The 21,977-nt window shown below is 38.2% G+C and overlaps 1 protein-coding gene across 1 annotated transcript in view; it reads left to right on the forward strand.

Annotated features, from left to right (window-relative positions):
* Positions 1–1,331: 1,331 nt before the first annotated feature.
* Positions 1,332–21,977, forward strand: part of LOC103801116 (gamma-aminobutyric acid type B receptor subunit 2-like) — a gene marked incomplete at its 3' end in the record, with an annotated part of 119,807 nt that continues 99,161 nt past the window's right edge. Inside the window, exons 1-2 of the mRNA XM_009073521.1 lie at positions 1,332–1,365; positions 2,776–2,951. Coding sequence (XP_009071769.1) covers positions 1,332–1,365; positions 2,776–2,951 — 210 coding nt within the window. The remainder of the gene's footprint in view (positions 1,366–2,775; positions 2,952–21,977) is intronic.

Genomic DNA, 21,977 nt, shown 5'->3' on the forward strand with positions numbered 1-21,977 from the left:
GTTCTGCTGACAAGGGCTGTACCATCTCAATGCATATGTGGTTGGACTGTGTTTTGATCTTACTTGCTTAATCCCATAAATTAAAGGAGTTTTAATTAATATTTTCCTGATATTTCTATATAGCTGAGCTATAACACATAATTTTGCAGTGTCCACATTCTGACAGTTCATTTATTGACATGTTCTTTTCATTGTCACCTTCTAGAACATAATCAGTTTTTTCATTTTTCCTCCTTGTACCTCTCAAATCAGAATATTGAGTGCTGGTGATTGATGGCTTAAGTTCATTCCATGTCCCAAATACTTTCAGAGATGATTTAATGAAATGTTAAAATATTTTCCATGACTTGACTGTTTCAGGATATTTCTCTGTCTCTTATGAGTGTCTTAGTAGGTGTCAAAGTGATGCAGAATGAAACCAACCTGATATATGTGATGTTTGAAAGAAAGGCCTCTGAACATATTGTACAATCCAAGAATTGTCTGAGCATGAAACTTTCCTATTTTATATTTCAGTAAAAAAAGAAAATTAAGAGGAATGTTCTTTTGCAATTTGGATGTCATTAGTTTTACACTTACACACACAAGTTTGTTTTACACACTCAACTTACATGGCTCTTATGAGTCTTCTTCATCTTTCTGTAATCAGTAAACAGAGGAGAGATTTTGCTTCATTGTTTCCAAGGAAATTTGAGCAATTAGGATACTTATTTAGGCACTTTAAGTCACTAAAAAATCACAAAGGATGGATATGAATTGACTTGCTTTTATCACCAATCCTCATCCTAAAGCCAGCTCACAGCTATAGAGATGATTCTTATTACTATGGATTTTTGTACTTCCGATCAGAAAAATTTCCTGTTCAATCTGTGAACCTGTTAGGTGAACCTTACTGATGCTTCTTGCCACTACTGTTACTTCAGTGTTTCCCTTTACTTGTTTTTCTTAAGGATCAATCAAATTATGTTTGATCCAAAACCATAATAACTTGAAAATCAAATCCTTTGCATTCACCATGCTGCAAGCAGCTAGGGTGCTGAGAGGTGTTCCTCTTCCTGTTGGATTTTTAATGTCAAATTTTCTCTTTTTCAGTCAGAGATACAGATCCTTGTTTCCATTTTCATTGTACAATGAATGCATGATGTTCAGCATTACCAAGCTAGACAGAAAAGCTGACTAAGTCCACCTGACATATCTTCATTCTTCTTCCCTTATGGGAATGGTTTTGGAGAATCAAGATGACAATATCACAGCACATCATATTGTACTTTTTACATTAAATCTAATAGAAGATCAGTTGCTATATTAAAAATGTTTTACCTTAGAATTACATGTCAGCAGAAGGTCTTAAAAAGTATTCTCTAGCTGCTGACTGGTAAAGAGAAAGAATAATTTTTTTTTAATGGTATAACGTAAATTGTCCAGTTATTCACACACTAAGTTGTTTGGATTTCAGGAGTTTTAATAAAAAAAGCAAACTATAATCAGGAGGTTATAACAATGCAATATATTCTTTGTGAGTCTAAAATCAGAGAATGAGTCCTGTCTCTACTAGGCTAAATCTAGATTTTTTTATAAACATGAAGAAAAGATTTGAACTGTTATTTCAAATTAAACTTGTCTATTCTGAATTTCAAAAAAGGCTATCTAACTCAAATATACTGAATGCTCGAGTGTAGAAACTGTAAACTTAATATTGTGGTTGGATGTACTTATATAGGCTTGAATTCACCTACTCTATGGAGTTTGAAAGACTTTAAATAACTGTATCAGGAAGCTTATTTTTCACCAGTCAAACCAATTTGCATTTAAACAATACTTTAAGAAATACTTCAACTACTATGCCTGTCTGCAAAAAAAAAAAAAAAAAAACAAAAACAAAAAAACCCAACCCCAAAACAAAACAGCTTGAGAAACACATTCCTAGCAACCAAAAAAATACTGAAGGGAATGACCAGAAGTATCTTTGGCGTAGGTGCATTTTCAAAACCTGAATGTGCAGGCATGCTCTTCATAATACTGCCTGAAAATCATTCACAAAAGTATGCAGCCTTTAACTTGGGCAGAAGAATTCAGCAAAGTTTTCTGTTTGGTTTTGTGTCTCTGTTTTAAAAGGTTTCCTCTTTTCTTTCATTATAAGCATTCTCAAACCATGAACAAATTCCAGTGTTTTCAGCTGTATATTAGCTGAAAGTGAGTCTCCTTTGATAACACAGATCACAGGGGACTGCTTCAGTGCAGGAAGCTGGGACCCAAGTAAACTTCAGAGTTGCAGCCTTGGCTAACATAATTATTTTCTCTTTTTCTGTTACCTGGAGCTATTTTATTACCTGAAGATAGGAAGAAGTGCTACTAGAGGTTCACCCAGTAATTTAAAGATATATAAGACTTTGAGAATATAATATCCTCTTGGAGCTATTCTCAGCTTTTATGAAGAGAAGTTGATGGGGAATTCATTGTAGATATTTCCTCCCTTAGGCTTTCTTGCTCTGTGCAATGTGTAAGATGTATGATCTCAAACGGAGGATTTTACACCACTGACTTTTAAGATTCCCTAGTTTAATTTTGTAGAAGGTGTTTTATAGAGCTAAAGGATTTCAAAAATCTCTTTAAAAGTAAATGGTGCTAGTAGGACTTCCAAGCTGTATGATGGTGAATCTTCTCTGCATGACCGCAATGCATGGATTGTGTCTTGTTGCATGGAGAAAAGCAAAGTTTTGCTTCTGGCTGCTAGATGACTTATGGTGACTTTCATTTTTTGTTGTTTGATTTTTTTACAGCTTTCATTTGCAGCAACAACTCCAGAGTTGGCTGATAAGAAAAAATATCCTTATTTCTTCCGGACAGTGCCATCTGATAATGCAGTGAATCCAGCAATTTTGAAGTTACTCAAATATTTCCAGTGGAAGAGAGTAGGAACTTTAACCCAGGATGTACAAAGGTTCTCTGAGGTAAGATTTGCATAATTTCTAGTACACACTGAAAGGTCCTAATATCAGACTTCTAAGGAGCTAGTTCCTCTATTAATAGCAATTAAGTAAAAAGAAACAGACCCACTGTTTCAGTCTTGTTTGGCTTTCTCTTACTAGGTCATATTTTCAGTATTGAATAAGCTTAATTCCCTTCTGAGGTTTATTTGACTATCTGTAATAAAAAGTACCCATGCTTTTGCATGTCTGTTTTTCAAACTGAAAATCATTGCATCTAAATGCAAAAACATTACTTTCTTTCATAGCAGGAGTTCCTTTATACTCTTTGACTTGCAAAAGCATATGATTTTAAAGGAGACTTATATCTTGACACTGGCTCACTTAAAAGAGAGAATAAATCCAATTTGATCATGTTCCTTTTGTGCTCTGATTTCTTATAAGCATCAATCTGAATATCGAGGAATAAAATCTGAGTCGTCTATGGCTGAAAATATTGGAGGAGCTTACTGAGAAGAAATGACTGAAGCCCCCAGAACTAACATACAATGCACCCCCCAAATCATCAGAGTTTCACCCTGAGCAACATTTTGGTCATAGAAATTGCAATAAAGTATGGACCAAGTGCCTTAAGCATGATTTTAACAGAATAAAAGGAAACATCCTAAAAGCATTTATTCAGAGCAAGACAATGGAAAAAGCTGGCCAGACAGAGCGGCAAAACTAATAGTCATGCCAGTTTCTGGTTGTTTGGTTGTTGGGTTTTTTTTACCTTCCTCAGCATTCATTTTTAAAAAGGCTGACTGTGTTCTGAGGATTAGCATAATTAAAACTAGTGAAGAGGGGTAAGAACACATTAGAGTCTGCTTATACGAGTCAGATATTTTCAAATTGTCTGGCAAAATTAATTCACTATGGAATACTTAAGAAATATTATACTCCTCCCCTATGAGCTTTGAGAATTAAAAGATAAAAAGTAAATGAATTTTAGGGGGAGGGAAGAAACCTTTGTGTCTGTCTTTCAAAAAAAACCCCAACAACAAAGACCCAGGGAATTATAGGCCAATTAGGCTCAATTTAATTCCTGGAAAGACGCTTGATCAGATAATCTGTTTGGAATAACACAGAAGATAAAAAGATGCTTACTGGCATCAAAAATGGATTTGTCAAAATTAAGTCATGTAAAGCAATCTAATTTTCCTCTATGTCAAGATAACAGGTCTCAGGGAGGTGGGATAGGTGATAAGTGTGAGTTTTTGTGACTTATAAAAATGTTAAAAGTTCTCCTAAAGGAAAACAGGGAAACTTGATTTTGGGGAAGATAGTGAAAGAGCAGTCTAGTCTCTAACCAATCTTCCTGCCACCAAAGTTAATTGACATCAGAGTGGTTGAATATTTGTTTTAAAAACAAATGTTAAAGCAATAAGTCACCAAGCAGTATCGTATGCTTTATCCTTCTCTGTCTTGAAATTAAAATTTCAATGAGTAGTTATCAGTGGTTTACTGTCAAACAAGAAGGATGAGATTCTGTCAAGTGGGTTTCTCTAGAAAGAGATAAGGTTTTCTCTAGATTAGTGGGATAGAGAAAATGTTTATTAAATTGCAGTGGGTACCTACTTGGGAAAAGTTGCAAGTACTTGCAGAGGACAGGATTAGGTTTCAGAATTATATTGACAAGTAGATAAATATTTCACAATATTTCAGTGAAAAAGTGCAAAATGGCTATCTATGCTGCAGATCTCCAGAGAAAGTATGAGAAGTACCACAATGCACCACAAACTGAGTAAGGGTCAAGAAGCTCAGACTGCTTGACCTATTGTAACAAGTGGAAAGGAAGCAAATAGCTCTCATTTCACCACCCTGATGTAATGCAGTATTGACACTTCAGACAGAGTAAACTTCAGTGCTACATAGAGCTCATTAGATATAAGTTGGAACATCAGGCCTAATCATAGAATCATAGAATCAACCAGGTTAGAAGAGACCTCAAAGATCATCGTGTCCAACCCTACCATCATTACTAGACCATGGCACTAAGTGCCACATCCAGTCTCATCTTGAAAACCTCCAGGGATGGTGAATCCACCACCTCCAATGCCTGATTACTCGCTCTGTAAAAAATCTCTTCCTAACATCCAACCTAAACCTCCTCTGGCAGAGCTTGAGTCTGTGCCCTCTTGTCCTACTGCTAGTTGCCTGGGAGAAGAGATCAACCCTCACCTGACTACAACCTCCTTTCAGGTAGTTGTAGTGGGCGATAAGGTCTCCCCTGAGTCTCCTCCAGGCTTCAAGAAGGAAGTAGATCAGAGATGTCTGTAAATAAATTCAGTCATCTGGAAGCATGTTTAATGAGAAAGATTAGAAGTAGAAAAAAGGTGGAATAAACAGGGTAGGCTGTTGAACCTTCATTGTGTAGGGGTTATTAAGGCTAAACAAACATAGGGATTCTTGGTCTTCCTTTGGAACAGAGGAATGGACTTCATGTTTGCCAGGGTCACTTAAGTGTTAAAACTGCAACTTTCTAGGGTCTGTGAGAGTGCTGCACTGGAGTTCAAAGTCTTTTCATTCCTCTTGAAAGGTAAGCAACAACCTTCTGTGTCAGACTGCAAACTCAATTTAGTGTGATTCATTAAAGCTTTCAGGTAATGTGAGATCCTGTTAAAGCTTCCTTGAATTACGGTGATTTTTATAGCATGTTGAGTCCTGAGTCTTTGAAATGATTAGGGCTTGATCCTTCCTTTTTCAGCTCCATGCAGAGCCATGCAGAGTTTTTCCTTCCTCGCGCAAATGATGAAAGCACAGGAAAAACTGCAGGAAATAATTAATTGGCTGTCCAGGAGCAGTGAGGGATGGGAGCCACCAGCAGCAGAGTGGGAGACCATGTGATGGCTGGGCAGAACCCAGTCCTACTGCAAGGGAGGAGGGCAGACCCAGGGATTGAGATCAGGATCAGCCAAGGGTGGAAACCATCAGGCAAGCAAGTCCATAGCAATGAGGCAGGTTCAAGGCCAAACTCAGAAATCAGTCTGCAGGTGAGGATCAGGTCTAGTGACTGCTGGACAGGTCTATGGCAGAGACTGAAGGAACAGGACTAGGGGCATGGGTGGAGGTCCCAGAGGAAGGACCATCAAGGCTTGTTAGTGACCTCCAGGTGCTGGTATAAGTCTATACACCCACTGAAACCATAATTTTCCCTCTAAAGGAACATCAGGCAAAACTATCCTAAAATTTTTTTTGAAAGTGACAACATAGTTGAACAAAACTATCCTAACATTTTTTTTTGAAAGTGACAACATAGTTGAATGGCATCTAAAGCTTCTCTCTTTCTTGAAAAATGCCACTGAGTTTGGAATGTGATTGGTCTTATCTATACTGAAAATGTATTATGAGACACTAGATCAGAAGTAACTGAATGTTGTCTCTGCTACTCTCATGCAGAATAAAATAAGCAGAAGTAAATTATGGGATCTTTAAAGAAGCCTGTGTAGTAACTCAGGTGGTTTTACTCTTAGAAACAAGACAGAGCAATTCTCTTTCATTTTTCCATCTCCCAGAAAGACTGTATCAGTTTGACAGATCTCTGTCTTTTTAAAAAAAAAAAAAAGATCTAGACCAATTTGCATATCTGTCTAGTCTTTCCATCTAAACGTATTGGGGGTAGATGCTCCCTTCTTTTTCTTGTTGTATAGGGACCTCATATGCGTGTAGTTTAGTCAACAGGAACTCTGCATCTCCTCAACTGTCATCTAACTTCAGGGTTTTTTGAGCTGATCACTTTTTTTCCTTAGCTAGATCACTGTCTGCAGTCTCTCTGCAATTTGTACTTAGATCTCATTTCCTGAATAATTAAAGCTCACCTAACTTGCCTGCAAGTTAGCTGTCCCTGAAAGTCATAAAGCTGTCTTTTTGGTTTACCTTGCCTTGTAATGAGGCAGTTGTCTCAATTGCTTAGAATAACAGTCTTAGTCCAATTTATCTCTGAAGGCAAAAATCACAGAGGATCTCTTGCTTCTATTTCAGTCATTTCCTTTGGGAACCCTTTCTGCCGAGACTTTGCATTATCACCTATTTCCTCGTACTTGGTGGAAAAAACTTCTCTTATTAAAAAAAAAAGTTTTATCTTCCTTATTCTGCAGGTCACACGGAGAGACAAAACATAGGTAGAGGGAATGGTTATATCTTCCTTATTCTGCAGGTCACACAGAGAGACAAAACATAGGTAGAGGGAATGGAGCTGTTTATGCCAAGGTACTTTTAGTTCTTAAAGCACATGGCTTGACACTGCTTTTCTTGGCATTACTTGGGTCCCAAGGAACATGACTTTTTAAATGACCTGAATTCTATGGCTGCCAATAGCTCAGCTCACTGTTAGTATCCTCGGTGAGTTATTCAAGTCTGTTTGTACAACCAGAAATATCCCTTCCATTGGATTAATGTTTAAATTGTGTAGGTCAACTTGGTATAAGGATAATATAGTCACTTCATCAGTTCTGTTATTTAACTAGGACAAGTTCATACCTATTGTGCTTTTGTGTCCTAGATTTTGTGGATTGCTGCCCTGTTCTCATCCTCTGGGAGAAGATGCTGTTTCAAAAGTTAACTTTGTGGCAAAGATTTATAAATGAGGTTACAAAATATTTTCATGATTTTAAACTTGAAGTGTTTGCTGTGGTATATAACCATAGGGTAATTTAGGTTGGAAGAAACCTTGGGAGGTCTCTAATCCAACCTGCTGCTCACAGCAAGGCTAGCTTTAATGCTTATCAACCCTGAAGAGTTATAGCTGTTGCAGACACAGTTCTTGGTAAAGTCCTGACCATGTCCTGTTTCTGATTCCCAGGTGAGCTTTCAGCTCAGGAGACTATGCAATGATTGGTGCCTCCAATTTTGCTGCTGTCTGGCACTACCTGTTTGGGATTTTATATTGATTTAGGCAAGCCAAGCAATATTCCTGTGGTCTGTTGCTTGTTATGTTTCACATTTCAGTGGGAAGAGTCGTGGGAATGAAGTTATATGTAACTATCGATTGTACAGAACTCTTGGGAACCACCAGAATTGTAGAAGATGTAAAGGCTTCAGAACATGACTGTGAAAGAGAAAAATTTGTAATTGTGTACTGATTTTCAAATAATGTTATAGTTGCTAATCAGTAATTCTAGTTTACCTTCAGTATTTTTCTGTTCTTTCCTGCATATTGTTCGTTTAATTTATACACTTTTTTTGTTCATAGTATGTTTCAAACTGGATGTTGGCACTTGATTGCACTGGTACACTAAGAGAGATTCTGGTTTCCTTTTTTTGTGATAGGACACTTCCTCTAGACTGCCTTCTTTTTGCTATCCTTTCATGCAAAAATTCAATGAAACTGCATTTTAACTTCACATTTGATAGCATGTTCCTGATTTTTCTACATTTTTAAATACATCTATTTCCCTCCCACTGAATATCTTGTCTAGGACTGTTTTTAAAATAAGTTAAATTCCATTTGTCTCAAGTGACTCTTTGTTTTTCTCTACTTCTTAATAGTCATCTCTTTATGTGGTGTCTCTGCTTCTTCATGGAAATATTGAGAACTCCTAATGTAATTTTATCAGTGTAGGTGGCATTTCAAAAAGACAGAAGAAATGAGAAGTGTGCAGTAAGCTAATGAAATAGATTAACAATATGAAAAATAAAAGATAAAATATTATCTCTTGTGACTCTGTCACGGTATTCATCGGGTTCAATAACTTAAAAATACCTTGGTGACAAAAACTAAAGGGAAACAAAACTTGTAAGTGGACACAGTGATTTAATCTTAGAAGAATCTGTATATCTTCAACTCTGAAAAGTAAAAAGAGAGGTAGAAGAGAAGAGATGTGAGACCCACAAGGCAGCAAAAGGAAAATATGGGAAAAGGCATGGAGAGAACAGAATGAGAGCAGGAAAAATGAGACATTATAGAAGTAATTGTTTAACTAGAAAACTGTCAAAAACTATCTCATCCTAATGTTGGGGTTTTTAAAGTGTCATTTGCCTGAGGTCTTCCTTCATATTGCCCTATTCTCAGTTCTTGGCTGATTTCTGTAGCAAAATCTTAGAAATAATTTAATTCAAGTTTTCTTGAGCTTGCAAACAAGAATGAATTCCTCCATTCTGTCTTTTAATTATGCTTTCCTATAATTCAAGACGGCATATTAAGATCTTCACAGAAAGGCAGTCTCTGAAACCGACTTCTACTAATAAAAGGGAAACTGTATCTTTGCTGGTGCTTGTAGGTGGTTTAGAAAAGAATCACTGCAGTAATTTAAAATGGAAGATACCAAGATTTTTTTTTCAGTAAGTAATCTCAGAGTCTTAAGGGAAGCTATTTAGGCATATAAAAATAGGTGGTCACTTGCTGGAATTTTCTGAAGGCCATGCATAAGTGTGTTTTTGGCCTGTCGTGCAAACATCATTCATGATAAGGAAACTTTTTTTTCTTAGGGCAGTAGTATTTTATCCAAACTTTTTCACCTTTTAGTCTGTTTCTTAATACATTTCTTAAATTCTTTTAGCTTCCAGAAACAAAAGAAGAAAAGAAGTTAGAAGAAGTTAGTCCCTGTCAGAGAAATAGGGCTATGCAGTGATATTATATGGTTATGTCATCTTGAACTGAAGTTTCACAATCTGCTGTCACCCTAAGAGGCTTCAGGTGTCACATGAACTGATTAATCCTTGTCAAAGTTTCCATCTTGAACAATATCAAATTGAACTCAATAGTTTTTTAGAGAACTGCTCACCATTCCATCATGTTTAACCCTTAGAGTGTGCCTGTGTGATAGGTTGGCAATTGCAACACAAGCTAAAGGAGTGGAATCATTAATACCTTCTATACCTCTAGTACCTTGTGGCTGAGAAATCCATATAGTTAAGAGTTTCATAATGGTTCTGATATAAAAATCTTCACTTTATCTGAAACCAAGACTAATCCAGAGTTTTAGAATAAAACTCCTAATTAGATTATATTTAAAAAAATGGTCCAAGACGATGCTAGTTTTAACAGATGTTAGCATTGCACATTGAAACTTTGAAACTTTATTGCTTATACCACAGCACTGTCATAGTTCTGTTTGCTTTATGCTATGTTATGGTGCATTTATTTTTTTTTAGAAAATGATAATACAAAGCTGAAATGTGATTTGAAACAGTGATTTAAGGTGCAAGCATTCCCCCCGCACAATAGTTTTGATTTGGTATCTAATTATCTTCCATTCATCAGGCAATTGCAGGATATTTTCAAATTAAAATCAGTGGTGCAGCAATAAAATTTAAAAGTGGGCAAAGTTGTGCACATAATGTAGATGAGTAGTAGGAAAATGTAGTATTGTCCAAACCAGAAGACAATACGCTTACTTCACTGAAATATCCATTTCTGAAACAATTTCTCAAAATCCAGGGTCTTGATTGCTAGGAGGTTAAAATAAAGTCCTGGAAAAGTTATGGAATGATGAACCTTTCCAGAAGAGCACGCGAATTTAACAGAATCAGCTCTTTGTGAAAGGCAAACTGTAGGCACTAGGGTCAAGAAAATAAATCAGCTGCAGCCATTATTTCAGTTAGGTTTCAAAAATATCTCCATTTCCTATCACTTTCATTATGAATGGTTAAAGTTAGAATGAGCTCAGGATATGAAAAGTTTTCAGTGTTCTTTTGTGTTTTCTTCAGTGCTATTGTCTGTTCATAGATATATTAGTTTATTTAGATTTGTTTTGGGGTGTTTTGGCGGTTTTGTGTTTTGTGGTCTTTTTTAAAAATTAATCTTTTCCTAAGAACTGCAATTATTTCTATATTATTCTGGTTGTGTCCAACTCAAATTTATACTATCTTTCATCTGTCTTCTTTCTTGCTTTTAGATGGTTTTGTGATGGTTCAGGGTTGAGTTTCAGCAGATTTCAGAACCTCTTGTGCCTTGTGAGGAGAGTGGAACCTTTGCAGGTCTGGAGATACTTTTTCCCTAGGAAAAGGCTTTAGGCAAAGACATCGCAGTCATCCCTCTTCAAATCTAGAAATGTAGGAGAACTTATGTAGTGTCGCAGAGTCATGATTATGCCTTCTTTTCATGCTATTCATTTACTCTACAGAAAAGGAAGAAAGGTTCCAAGCTGAGGATTAACACTACTCTTCTAAGACATTTTCACATATTCTCAGTCATGCCCAAAACATGTATCTGCCCTGTCACTAATACAGTGACATTCGTCCTCTGATTATCTGCGCTACAGTTTTGTAGTCGGGATTTTGAGTGAAACAGTGGTGTAGACCACTGTAGCCTACGGCTCAGGCAGACTGTCTCCCAGAGAAATAAAAATGTAAGCTGTTAACAGCTGGCCAGTCTTTGTTCATTTGTCTGGAACAGACAGATTGATCTGCATATAGTTTGGCTTCCAGTGCGGTTTCATGTTTTATTTACTTCCCTTTAACTGCAGGCTGCTGATGAAAGGGGCGGTCCTCTCCCCCTTTCCCAAGTTTCTGCCTTCTCTGCTGCAACTGACCTTAGCAGTCATTTCACAATTTACTGTGTTGTGAATCAGCTCATCTATCCAAAGCTAATCTTCCATTTTCTGGGTGACTCAAGCTTTGTGGTTATAACTTCCCCTGCAATTCTAAAGTCCTTTGGAAAAGTGGGAACTTAAATTTCATGGAGACTTACTGGACATCACTCAGTGTAAAGTAAAGATTTTGTACAGGGTGAGTGTTTCAGTGTGAAAGTTTGTTTTTCATTTGAGAAGATTTTTCCCCCCAGGTGGAGAGAGTGGGTCATGAAGTGGATCTAGATATTTCAGCTTTCTAGGAAAGAGTATTGCCATGGTGAATTTCGTCTGTTGTTTGCAAAAATTGTGATGGCATGATGAAAATGAAACAGGGAAAAGTTGTCAGAGGGAATTCTCTGTTGTTTGCAAAAATTATGATGGCATGATGAAAATAAAACAGGGAAAAGTTGTCAGAGGGAATTTTGAACACTCCTGAAGTATGAAATCTCGCATGATTCTTCTGGATCCAGGTAAATATTTAGAGTCCAGGTTTGACCCTGTTTGTAGGAATGGTCTATGCTCATTCAGTAACAGAGTAGGGGGTCGTTTTCAGATGAGCATTATAAAAAGTAATTAGAAGAGACTGTCCAGACAGCCTTTTAGTACCTTCACACATGAAGACTGCAGAGCCTCCCTGGGCAACCTGTGCCAATGTTTGGTGATCTTCAGTTTAAAAATGTTTCCTGACACTCAAGTGGTACTTCCTATGTTTCAATTTGTGCCCATTGCCTCTAGTACAATCACTGGGCACCACTGAAAGAAACCTGGCTACATCCTCATTAAACCTGCCTTCAGGCATTAATATACGTTGATGAGATTCCCCACCAAGCTTTCTCTTCTTCATGTTGATCAGTCCTAAATCTCTCAACTTTCCTCATAGAAGAGATGCTTCAGTGTCTTAATCACCTTTATGGCCCTTCGCTGGACCCTCTTCTGTGAGTCCATATCTCTTGTATTGAGGAGTCCAGACCTGGACCTGGCACTCCATGCATGGGCTTACCAGTGCTGAGTCATGGGGCAGGATCACCTCCCTTGACCTGCTGTGGGAACATCCTTCCTCATGCAGCCCAGGATAACATTGGCCTTATTTGCCACAAGGGCCCATTGCTGGCTCATCTACCAGGTCCTTTTTCACCAAACTGGTTTCCAGATGGATAGTCCCAGGCATATATTGGTGCATGTTGCTGTTCCTCCCCAGGCCAGGACTCTGTACTTTCCCTTATTGAACTGCATGAGGTTCCTGTCAGTCTGTTTCTCTAAATTGCTGAGGTATCTCTGGATGGCAGCATGACCCTTTTTTGTACCAGTCACTCACCCCAGTTATGTGTTGCCAGCAGCCTTGCTGGGGGTACACTCTGCCCCATCATCCAGATCATTTATGAAGATGTTGAACAGGATGAGACCCAATACTGACCTCTGGGATATACTGCTACCTTCTGCCCTCCAGATAGACTTCATGCTACTGATTACTACCCTCTGAATGCAGACATTCATCCAGTTTTCAATCCACCTCACTGTACTCTTGTCCAGCCCATAGTCTATTAACTTTTATATGAGAATCTCACGGGACAATGTCAAAAGCCTTGCTGAAGTCTAGGTAGACAATATGGTCCATCGCCTTCACAGGGAATGATGTGAGGTTGACTGGCCTATAGTTCCCTGAGATTTACTTTCCTCCAGTCTTCAGAAACTTCTCCCAGTCACCATGATCATTCAAAGATTGTTGACTCACTGTAGTATTACCCATACTGGTGTGCTCAGTAATGAAGATTGTTGACTTACTGTAATATTACCCATACTGGTGTGCTCAGTAATTGTTTGCCCATAAGATCTCAGTTGGCTCACTATCCATCCCTAGGAAGAGCTCCATATAGTCCAGATGTTCTGCACCATAAAGAGGAACTCCACCTCCTCATCTTCCTGCTCTCCTTCCTAAAGAGCTTGTATCCCTCCACGTGATCCATCTGGCCTGTGAGCCTCATAAAAGTTTAGCCACACAACTGCTCACTGATATCTAAGTCACCATGTTTATTCCGCATGCTGCATATGTTAGTGTATGGACACTTCAGAGAAGCACCCTACAAGCTGATTTCCCAAAAAGGACTGAGAAGATTTCTCCATAATGGTAGGTACATCCTTGCTTACATGCAGATCTTGGAGGTGACCCTGATTAAGCTTTGTTTTGCTGTTTTTGTGATCCCTTTTGGACACATCACTCCCACCCTTTTGCTTATCAACCCTCCCTGCCCGTCGCTTTCTCACAGGGATTCTTGTAACTCTGTCTTCTGTTGTACCTAGTTTAAAATGCCTCTTTACCAGGTCAGCCATTCTACTGGCAAAGATAACTTTGTCCCACTCAGTGAGAACAATTCCTACCTCTCCCAAGCAAATGTTGATCCACAAACAGGATTCCATAGTTGTAGAAGCCAAAACCCTCTTGCCAAGACCAGCTCCACAGCCAGTTGTTGACACACATTATCAGCTGCCTCCTCCTCACAGCCTTTCCCCTCGCTAGCAGGAGTAGGGAGACCACCTGGGCCCTCATGCCCCTGACTACTCCCTGTAGAGCTTGAAGTCACTTTTGTTACTGTCCAAGCAACATCATTGGTGCCTGCATGAAAGAATATCAGGGAGCAATAGTCAGAGGGTCAGACAAGTTTTGGAGCCTCTCCCCATTATCCTGGACCCAGATCCTTGGCAGGTAGCAAACCTCCCTAGATGATTGGCCAGGTCCCCAGGTGGGTACTTACATTCTCCACAGCAAGAAGCCACCCATTATTATTTCTTGCCACTTCTTCCTGGTGTTCTTGCATGCCCATAGACTCTGCACAGACCACTGAGTCTGTGTGGGACAGAGGAAAAGCAAAGTCTGGAAGGAAATAATGAAAAGGGAGGCAGAGAGCAGAAAAGATAAATCACAACATAGTTTTATCAAAGGAAGATTATGTCAGAGATGGTAAGATAATTGATTTTTTAGAACTACTAGAATGGATATTAATGCTTAGGTGAATTTTAAGTCGGTTGCTATAGTGCCCCGCAGGATCTGGGCAGAACAGAGAGGATAAGATGGGTGCAGGGAGTTCTAAGGCAGTTCAGAAGCACAGCCAGAGGGAAGACTGCAGAAAATAGTATTTTCAGGATAAAGAAGTTGACAGTGACTTTTTCTTTTTAAAGGAACAGCCCTGGGACCAATTGTTTTAATTGTATTAATTCATTACTTTGGGGAGAACAACTTACAAACTTGAGAAAGTTGTAGGTGACACAGGGAATAAAGGAATACTCATAACAAAAAGAAACAGATCATCATAAAGGATGGCCTGTATGATCCTGTTAACATGAGTTAGAAAATGAAGTGTAGAACTTCCAGTGTGGTAGGCTTTACATGTGGTAAGCTTACTAGAATGTCAAGGGTTTTAGTTAAACAGATTCCAGCTGTTGCAGGACCCTATGACATTAGTGGTGCTTTCAAAGTCCCTTCCGTTTAAAGTCTCTTCCCTTGGAACATTGTTGCTGTATCCTTACATATTTTACTACAGTTTTAAGTTTTGTTTTTGAAAAATGCTTTACAGCCTACAGCATATGTAGAGACTTTCCGTGTGTGGATTTTTAAAATATATGTATCAACTGTTTGGTTGTCAGAGGCGGTCCGTTTCAATGATGAATTCTTGTGGATTTTAGACGCATCCTATTCTTCACAAGAATCTCCTTTCTCTGTACTGTCCTAGATCTAATCAATCAGAAATGTAGCTATCAGCACCTTCTGCAAGTGCAGATTTTCAATTTCTTTAATCAGTTTTCTGTGATGTGAAGTTATTTAAGAAAAATATATATTTTCTTTTTGTTAGAAAATACAAAATTAATCAAACTCTGATTGTTGAAAATGTTATGATAATAATAACACTGTTATGATATTGAAGATACACTTGAAGATGTTTAATTTTTGCTAAATGCCTCCTTATTCTAAATCAGACAAGCTACTTGGACATTGTATTATGAATGAATGCATGAGGGCTTCTAGCACACACATTTCTAAACTTTGACTGCAGTCAATAGTGTTAGAGCTTTAGTTCAGCCCTTTTTATAAATGTCCAAAGCAAAATTACATACATGTTAAATAGGAGTTAAATTCACTAAAAATGTTATTGCAGTGGCTGTCTTTGCTTCATCTCCAGAGTTCTTTGCAATTGCTGTGAAGGATCTGTGGATGCTCATAAAGCTAAGCCTGTAAAAGGTGTTGAGGCTTCTTGTCCCTCACTTCAAAATCTGTGGAGTTTGTTCTTCCTCAGTGCACAATTGATGGAGTAGTAGGTAAATAATTTTCAGATGCATTCCCAAAATCAGAGTCAGAAGTGACAGCGCACAGACCAAGGAACTAGTAAAAGTAGCCAAGATACAGCAGTAAGATTTCCATGTATTGTAAATCTTGCCATTTTCAGGGAAGTTAAAGCCTTCCTTTGGGGCTACAGAGATGTACTTCTGTACATGCAGAATTCACATCCCAGAATCATTTTCTGGACTCCAGAGTGCTACTGTCTGCACTTCAAAGGCTGAACGGAGGTCAGTCCTTTCTCTCAGAAACCTATTTCTGCAGATGATGATATTTTTGCCTTAGCTTCTCTTTTAAGAACACACCAAGGAAGTGGAAATTCTCTTTTGTCTCCCCTTCTCTTTGAATCCTCTGAAAGGAATTCAAACTCACATCAGCCCACCGCCAGAGCAAAGCCCTGATCATCAGAGTGGCAGAAATCCTCATCCTTTTCTGGCAGTAACTCCAAGTACTTTCACTACTGTAATAAATGGGAGTGCAGCCCATTCCAGAAGGGTACAGTGTAGGTGGAAAACAAGGAATATGTCCAGATACTCTTGAACAGATGCATAACATGAAATTCTTATGTTTTCTCTGCACTGCTCTGAGGGAGGAAGGTGGGTGGTGAATCCCTGTACTTCATTCTGCAAATTACACATGTACTAAAGGGAGTAGGATTACAGAACAGAATTACATGGTGTGTAGAGAATGCTTCACTTACAAAACTTCTTTTCAAGTTCAGCTTGTATATGGACATTGAGCTGGTAGTTGTTTGGATGATGAGAAATGAGCACATGTTGGTCTCGCTTCTGCAGAGACTGTTCTAGTCATTCCTTAGATACACACAGTTAGCAATGTGGCATAAGCAGGACTTATGCCACATTACTAACTGCACCTTTGTTTGCCCTGTAGAGAAATAGTGGAGATTTGTTCTGACATGCTCTACATGTCCTATCTAAACAGGGATTGCTAAGAGAAACTAAAACTTCACCATGTTAGACAAGACAATATGTGCATTAGTAGGTCCTAACAGGCATGCCAAAGCTTCTTTAATAATGCTCTGTGATCAAGTGCAACTTGCAGACAGGACAAACAGGTGTCAAGGACAAGGGGAATCTGTTGAGCCTTCTGAATTGCATACCCTAGGATGCAGTTAACTTTCCCAATAAGTAAGTGAACAGCAGTATTTAGAAAAATGCATCAGTCAAAGTGTATGTGTGGGAAACAGGAGGCTATGGCTTGCAGTTATCAGGAGTGGTGCTTTGCATGGTGATTGCTGAAACCATGGCTTCCTACAGAAGCAAGAATCCATCCTTAAAACAAACATCCTATTCAATATAGAACCATACTCCCCCACAGTTCCTCTTGCCTTCAAGCACAGGACACAACAAAGTGCTTGTTTGTAGTCACTAAGAAGGAAGCAAGAATGTTTTCCCCAGACCTTACTTGGCCCACTTTCCCTTCTCGCTTTGTGCCAAATCTTGTCATGCCTCCAGCTTGAAAACTTCCCTTCTGTGATCCTTCTGCCTCTTGAGGTCGCATGTAGTAGAGGTATGGTCTACTGCACCCATCATCTCTCTTAAGTGATTCCATATATAAGATACTAATTTTAAACAGAATGTGATTGCAGAATCCAGCTGCAGTAGCTTTATCAATGAAAAGTGTAGCCTTTCATTTTCATCAAGTCATTTTCATCATTGCCCAGCTTCAGTAAGAGGATGTCCACAAGTCTTTTCAAGACATCTTCTCTCTGTAAGACTGTAAACCAGCAATTTATATCAGCATTAAAATCACTAGTTAGAAGGTATAAAGGGTGAAATTTGTTTCAAAATGCTTAGAACAAATTACTTAAATCTGATATTTACTATACAGTTTTCTATCTGATCCTGACAATCACAATAAGAGCTCATAAGAGTTCAGAGATCCCTAGGCGAGCACAGATCCATATTGTCGTGTTCATGCAGTATGTTGTATGCAAAGTCCTTGGCTCTGATATATTTCTTTGTCTATACTGAAAAGTTATACTCCTTGCAGTACCGGAGATTGCAGGGCTGTCGGCATCACATTGAAATGGTATGCCCTGGAGAAGGAGAGGAGGGAAATATATGAATTATCTTTTGATTATGATATGCTACTCTGTAGCCTTCAGCTCTTGTTTTGTTTCCCAAGCAGTTTTCTTCACTTTAGCTTTATTTGTTTAATTTCAGCCTGTATGATGTTCTGATGCACTAGCAAACTAATTTGCCTACAGCCTAGTAAAAATCTCATGTTTTGCCTCTGTCAGATCTAATGACTGCAAAAGTGTTTGCTCTTGCACTGGTGGAACAGATAAGTGCTCTGTGTTACCCTTGTCAGCCTTCTGCAACCAGTCCTGAGCTCTGCCCTCAGACCAGCTTTGCTTTGCTTGTCCAGCTTGCTGAAATGAAAAACCGTGGTATATGCTATGAAGGTTTATGTGATAGATTTCATCACCCATGGTTTCATGGTTGCTTTTGTTTATATGAGTATTAGATGCTTTAGGAGATATGCAAAGACAAAAAGCAAAACAACTCAACACACTCACCTGGAAACTAGTTGTTTTTGGCTTTTCTCTTCAAAGAACTTATCCTTTGTGCAGCTCTACAAATACAAAACTAAAGAAATCTGCCCAACTTGACTGCCTTGTTTAGCTTAAGCTTTGTGTCCTTTGCATAACTTTATTTCTTTCCTTATGAAATACTTGCCATCACTTTCTTAATTTCTCTCTGATCAAGCCTTTCTTTCTCAGATAAAATTTCTGTATGTTGTTGACCAATACCCTTAGGCAAATTGGTAAAGATTGTTTCTGAATAGGCTTGGTAAAGCAGACTTTTTCATCGTTATTAAACAATACTAGATTCAGATTTGGTCCCCTTAAATGTTTACAGTACTAATGGAGTGTGACCCATACAAAGCTTCAGCTTTAATGATGAGTTGAGAGCATGCATGCACAAGTGACTCCTCAGGGCCAGAATGCTCCCTTTGCTCACAGGAATTGTTCTGTGTTTGGGATTCATTTTGTGTAATGTTAGCCTCCTGAACTGTAGTGTGTAGCCTAAGCTAATCATTTATAGCCCGTGGGCACCTCTCACCCCAAGTTGAGGTGTCTCAATAGAAAAAAATCAATGATGCTAGCCAGATTCCTACTGCTTTCCATTGATTTACTTAATCTAAGAACCACAGGGGAGGGAGATTATGACCCATGGCTGAGTGAGATGATGGTAGGGAGGGATCAAAAACACAGGGTGCAGGGTGATGGGAAGAAGAGAGACTTCAGGAACAATAAAGTAGGGTGAAGGGACACCTGCCTCAAATGCCTATAGTCCCTTACTGAGAAATACAGTAAAGCTTTGCTATGTTATGACTGCTATTCTAATTGATGAGAGGTTAGTGGAAAGTAATCAGGCAGTTCTGCCTGAAATATGGAACATACTGAGGTTTCAATACTAGCTAAACATATTTGCATAAGAAGAAACTGGCTAACTGAAATTAAATGGATTACTTTTTATTTCTCTTTTGGAAACATCACCTCTGCTGAATGAATATTTAGAAGTCTGTGGCAATTCAGGATGCAGTAAGTGAGTCACATTTACTAGAAAATAACTTTAAACAGGGCTCCCAGACTCTTTTAATCTAAGGTAGAAATTATATGTCAATTTAAAATAAATCTGTAGACAAGTACTGAATTAATGAAAGATCTCTTTCCTGTAAAATCTAATGTAAGAATTAAAGAAAGGCAAGGAAAGGTAATGCAAGTCTTTTCAGATATAGACAGTATGAATGGTTACATTTCAATCAGCAATGCAAGGAAGGAAATCAGTCTCAGCTGTAGTTAGGCTTAGCTGCAGACTTTTACCTGTGAAAAAGAGAAAGCTAAACAGGATTACTTGATAAGCAAATGCTAAACTCTATAGCTCCTGAGATTCCAAGTCTGATAGGTCTGCAACAAAAAGTTCTTACCTGTCTTCAAGACAGAAAGGACTTTCAAAAAGGGCTTTTTTCTAAGGCTGAGATTCTGTCAGTCTCCATTACCTGGTTTTGATGCAGTACTTTCAGACTGAAGCATTATGCTCTCTATGTTGCAGGAGTTCAGACTAAAAAATTTCCTTCTGACATTAAAATCTTTGTATTTTTCCTTAAAAAACCTGTTACATACCAGTAGATCTTAATACAGTATTGTGTGGTATAATGTAAAAATCTTTCTTTGAGCTTCTATTGCTGACCATGACATCATCAGTTAGTTTGGGTAAGCTGTCCTGGCTGTGTCCCCTCCCAGCATTTTACCTATTCCCTGTTTAATGATTTTTGGGGGCAGGGGATAGAGAGAAAGCCTTGACACTGGAAGTACTGTATAGCCAAAATGCTGGTGGGTTACCATTGCTGTTTTAGCCACCAATGCAGAGCACAGCAGCACACAGGCTGCTGTGTACAAAGTTGACTTCATTCTAGCCAGACCCAGTACGTCATGTTACTGCTTTGTGCTCAGCTTGCTGCCTGTGAAATGGAAGTCATCAGCATTTTTCATCAGTAGATCTTACATAGTTAAAAAGATATACTCTTTGCAGTTGTCGAATAACTTGACATTTTTGTTATCTACAGGAATTTATTGTCATTTTGACAATGCAGACCCTGAGGTGCAAATAAATGAAAGAGACGGGGGGTTAGAGTGGATACCAGTAAGAAGTTCAAAATATGAAAGTTTAGTTATATCTAGTCAAAACCCAGATACTTTCTTGGTTTGCTAAGGAAAAATGCTGCAAAATCTAATGTATGTATAATCCTATTATTTTCCCATTTATTCATGCTCAAGAACACCAGAAGGCTGGGAAATTTGCTTTACTCTTTGTCACTGTCCTAATGGCTAGTGACACACATTAAAAAATGTGTCTTATTTAATCTTTAGCTTCCACAGACTGTATGTATTTTTGTCTGCTAGATTAAAGAGATTGGAGTTAGAAAATCTCCTTAAGTAGGTAATTTATCATGTTTGAACTGTATCATCAAGATTCAGTTCTGTCTTAATCCATCTTAGAGTTCATTTAGTCTTTTACTGTACAGTCTATTTCCAAATTGCAAATCAATCTTACAATTTTCCTCTAAAGTTTGAGCTTTTTCTTGGTGTTGCTTTTAGTGGAAAAAACTGGATAAAATTGGCTATCTTCAGTTTTGTGAGAGGGATAGGGACTCTAGCAACTTTAAGCATATGTCTTTGTTTTATAGGCATATGTCTTGAAGTGCACATCTTTTTGCAGGTGGGCACAGATTGCCTTCAGCCCATGCTGCAATGCAGATAGGTGCTGGCAAACTCTGAACTGTGTCAGGAAAAGAGTGAGTGGGACTAAGGATAGTGCTCTCCAGGTAGTGGTGTCTGCACCCCAGGGGATGTCCAAAATGATCTGCTGGGGTGCAGGAAGAAAATAGTTAAACTTTCATTCATATTTATTTTTATCTAAAAATATTAGAAAGAAATTAATCTTTACTAATATTTAGTACACAGCTTGACATTGGTGTATTTATTTGATCCGAGTGTCAGATGGTCATGTAAGGCTCATGAAGTGGCCTGAGAGAAGAGTGGATACTTCTTAGCTTTGAGGGGTTGAGAGTGGTATCCTCATTCATTCATTCACTTTCAGCATATTGCTATGTATTACAGTTTGCATGAACCCAGTCAGTGGATTTATGGATTATATTATCTAGTTTTTACTAAACTACGAAAATGGGCAAGTTCCTTAAAAAGATTCCTGCAAGCAACTGCAGATTGAAGATAATACTGATAAAGTCAGTACAAGTGAACAAGAAGAAAATGGCAGAGCTGACATTTCTCCTTCTGCTAGTAAGAGCTCTTCATCAGCCACATTATGGATAAAAACATTGATGAACTGACTAGATCTGACAAGATGTGAGCAGAAAAACTCCCCAAATTATCAAGGATACCATTTGAAATATAGATTTATAGCTACTGTTCGTAATAGTGAACCTTGTCCTAAAGGTATATTGTCTTGAGACATTTGCTACTGATAGTATATGAAACTTATACTATTAGAAACACATTAACATGTTAAACACCCAGAACATGAAAGCAAGCCTCAAGTGATGTTTAAAGTTATGTGATTATCTGTCCAGTATTTTATATAACTAAACATAATGATAAATGTTTAAGAGCAAATTATGAGGTTT

Source organism: Acanthisitta chloris, unplaced genomic scaffold (assembly GCF_000695815.1).
Source record: "Acanthisitta chloris isolate BGI_N310 unplaced genomic scaffold, ASM69581v1 scaffold13794, whole genome shotgun sequence".
Lineage (NCBI taxonomy): Eukaryota > Metazoa > Chordata > Aves > Passeriformes > Acanthisittidae > Acanthisitta > Acanthisitta chloris.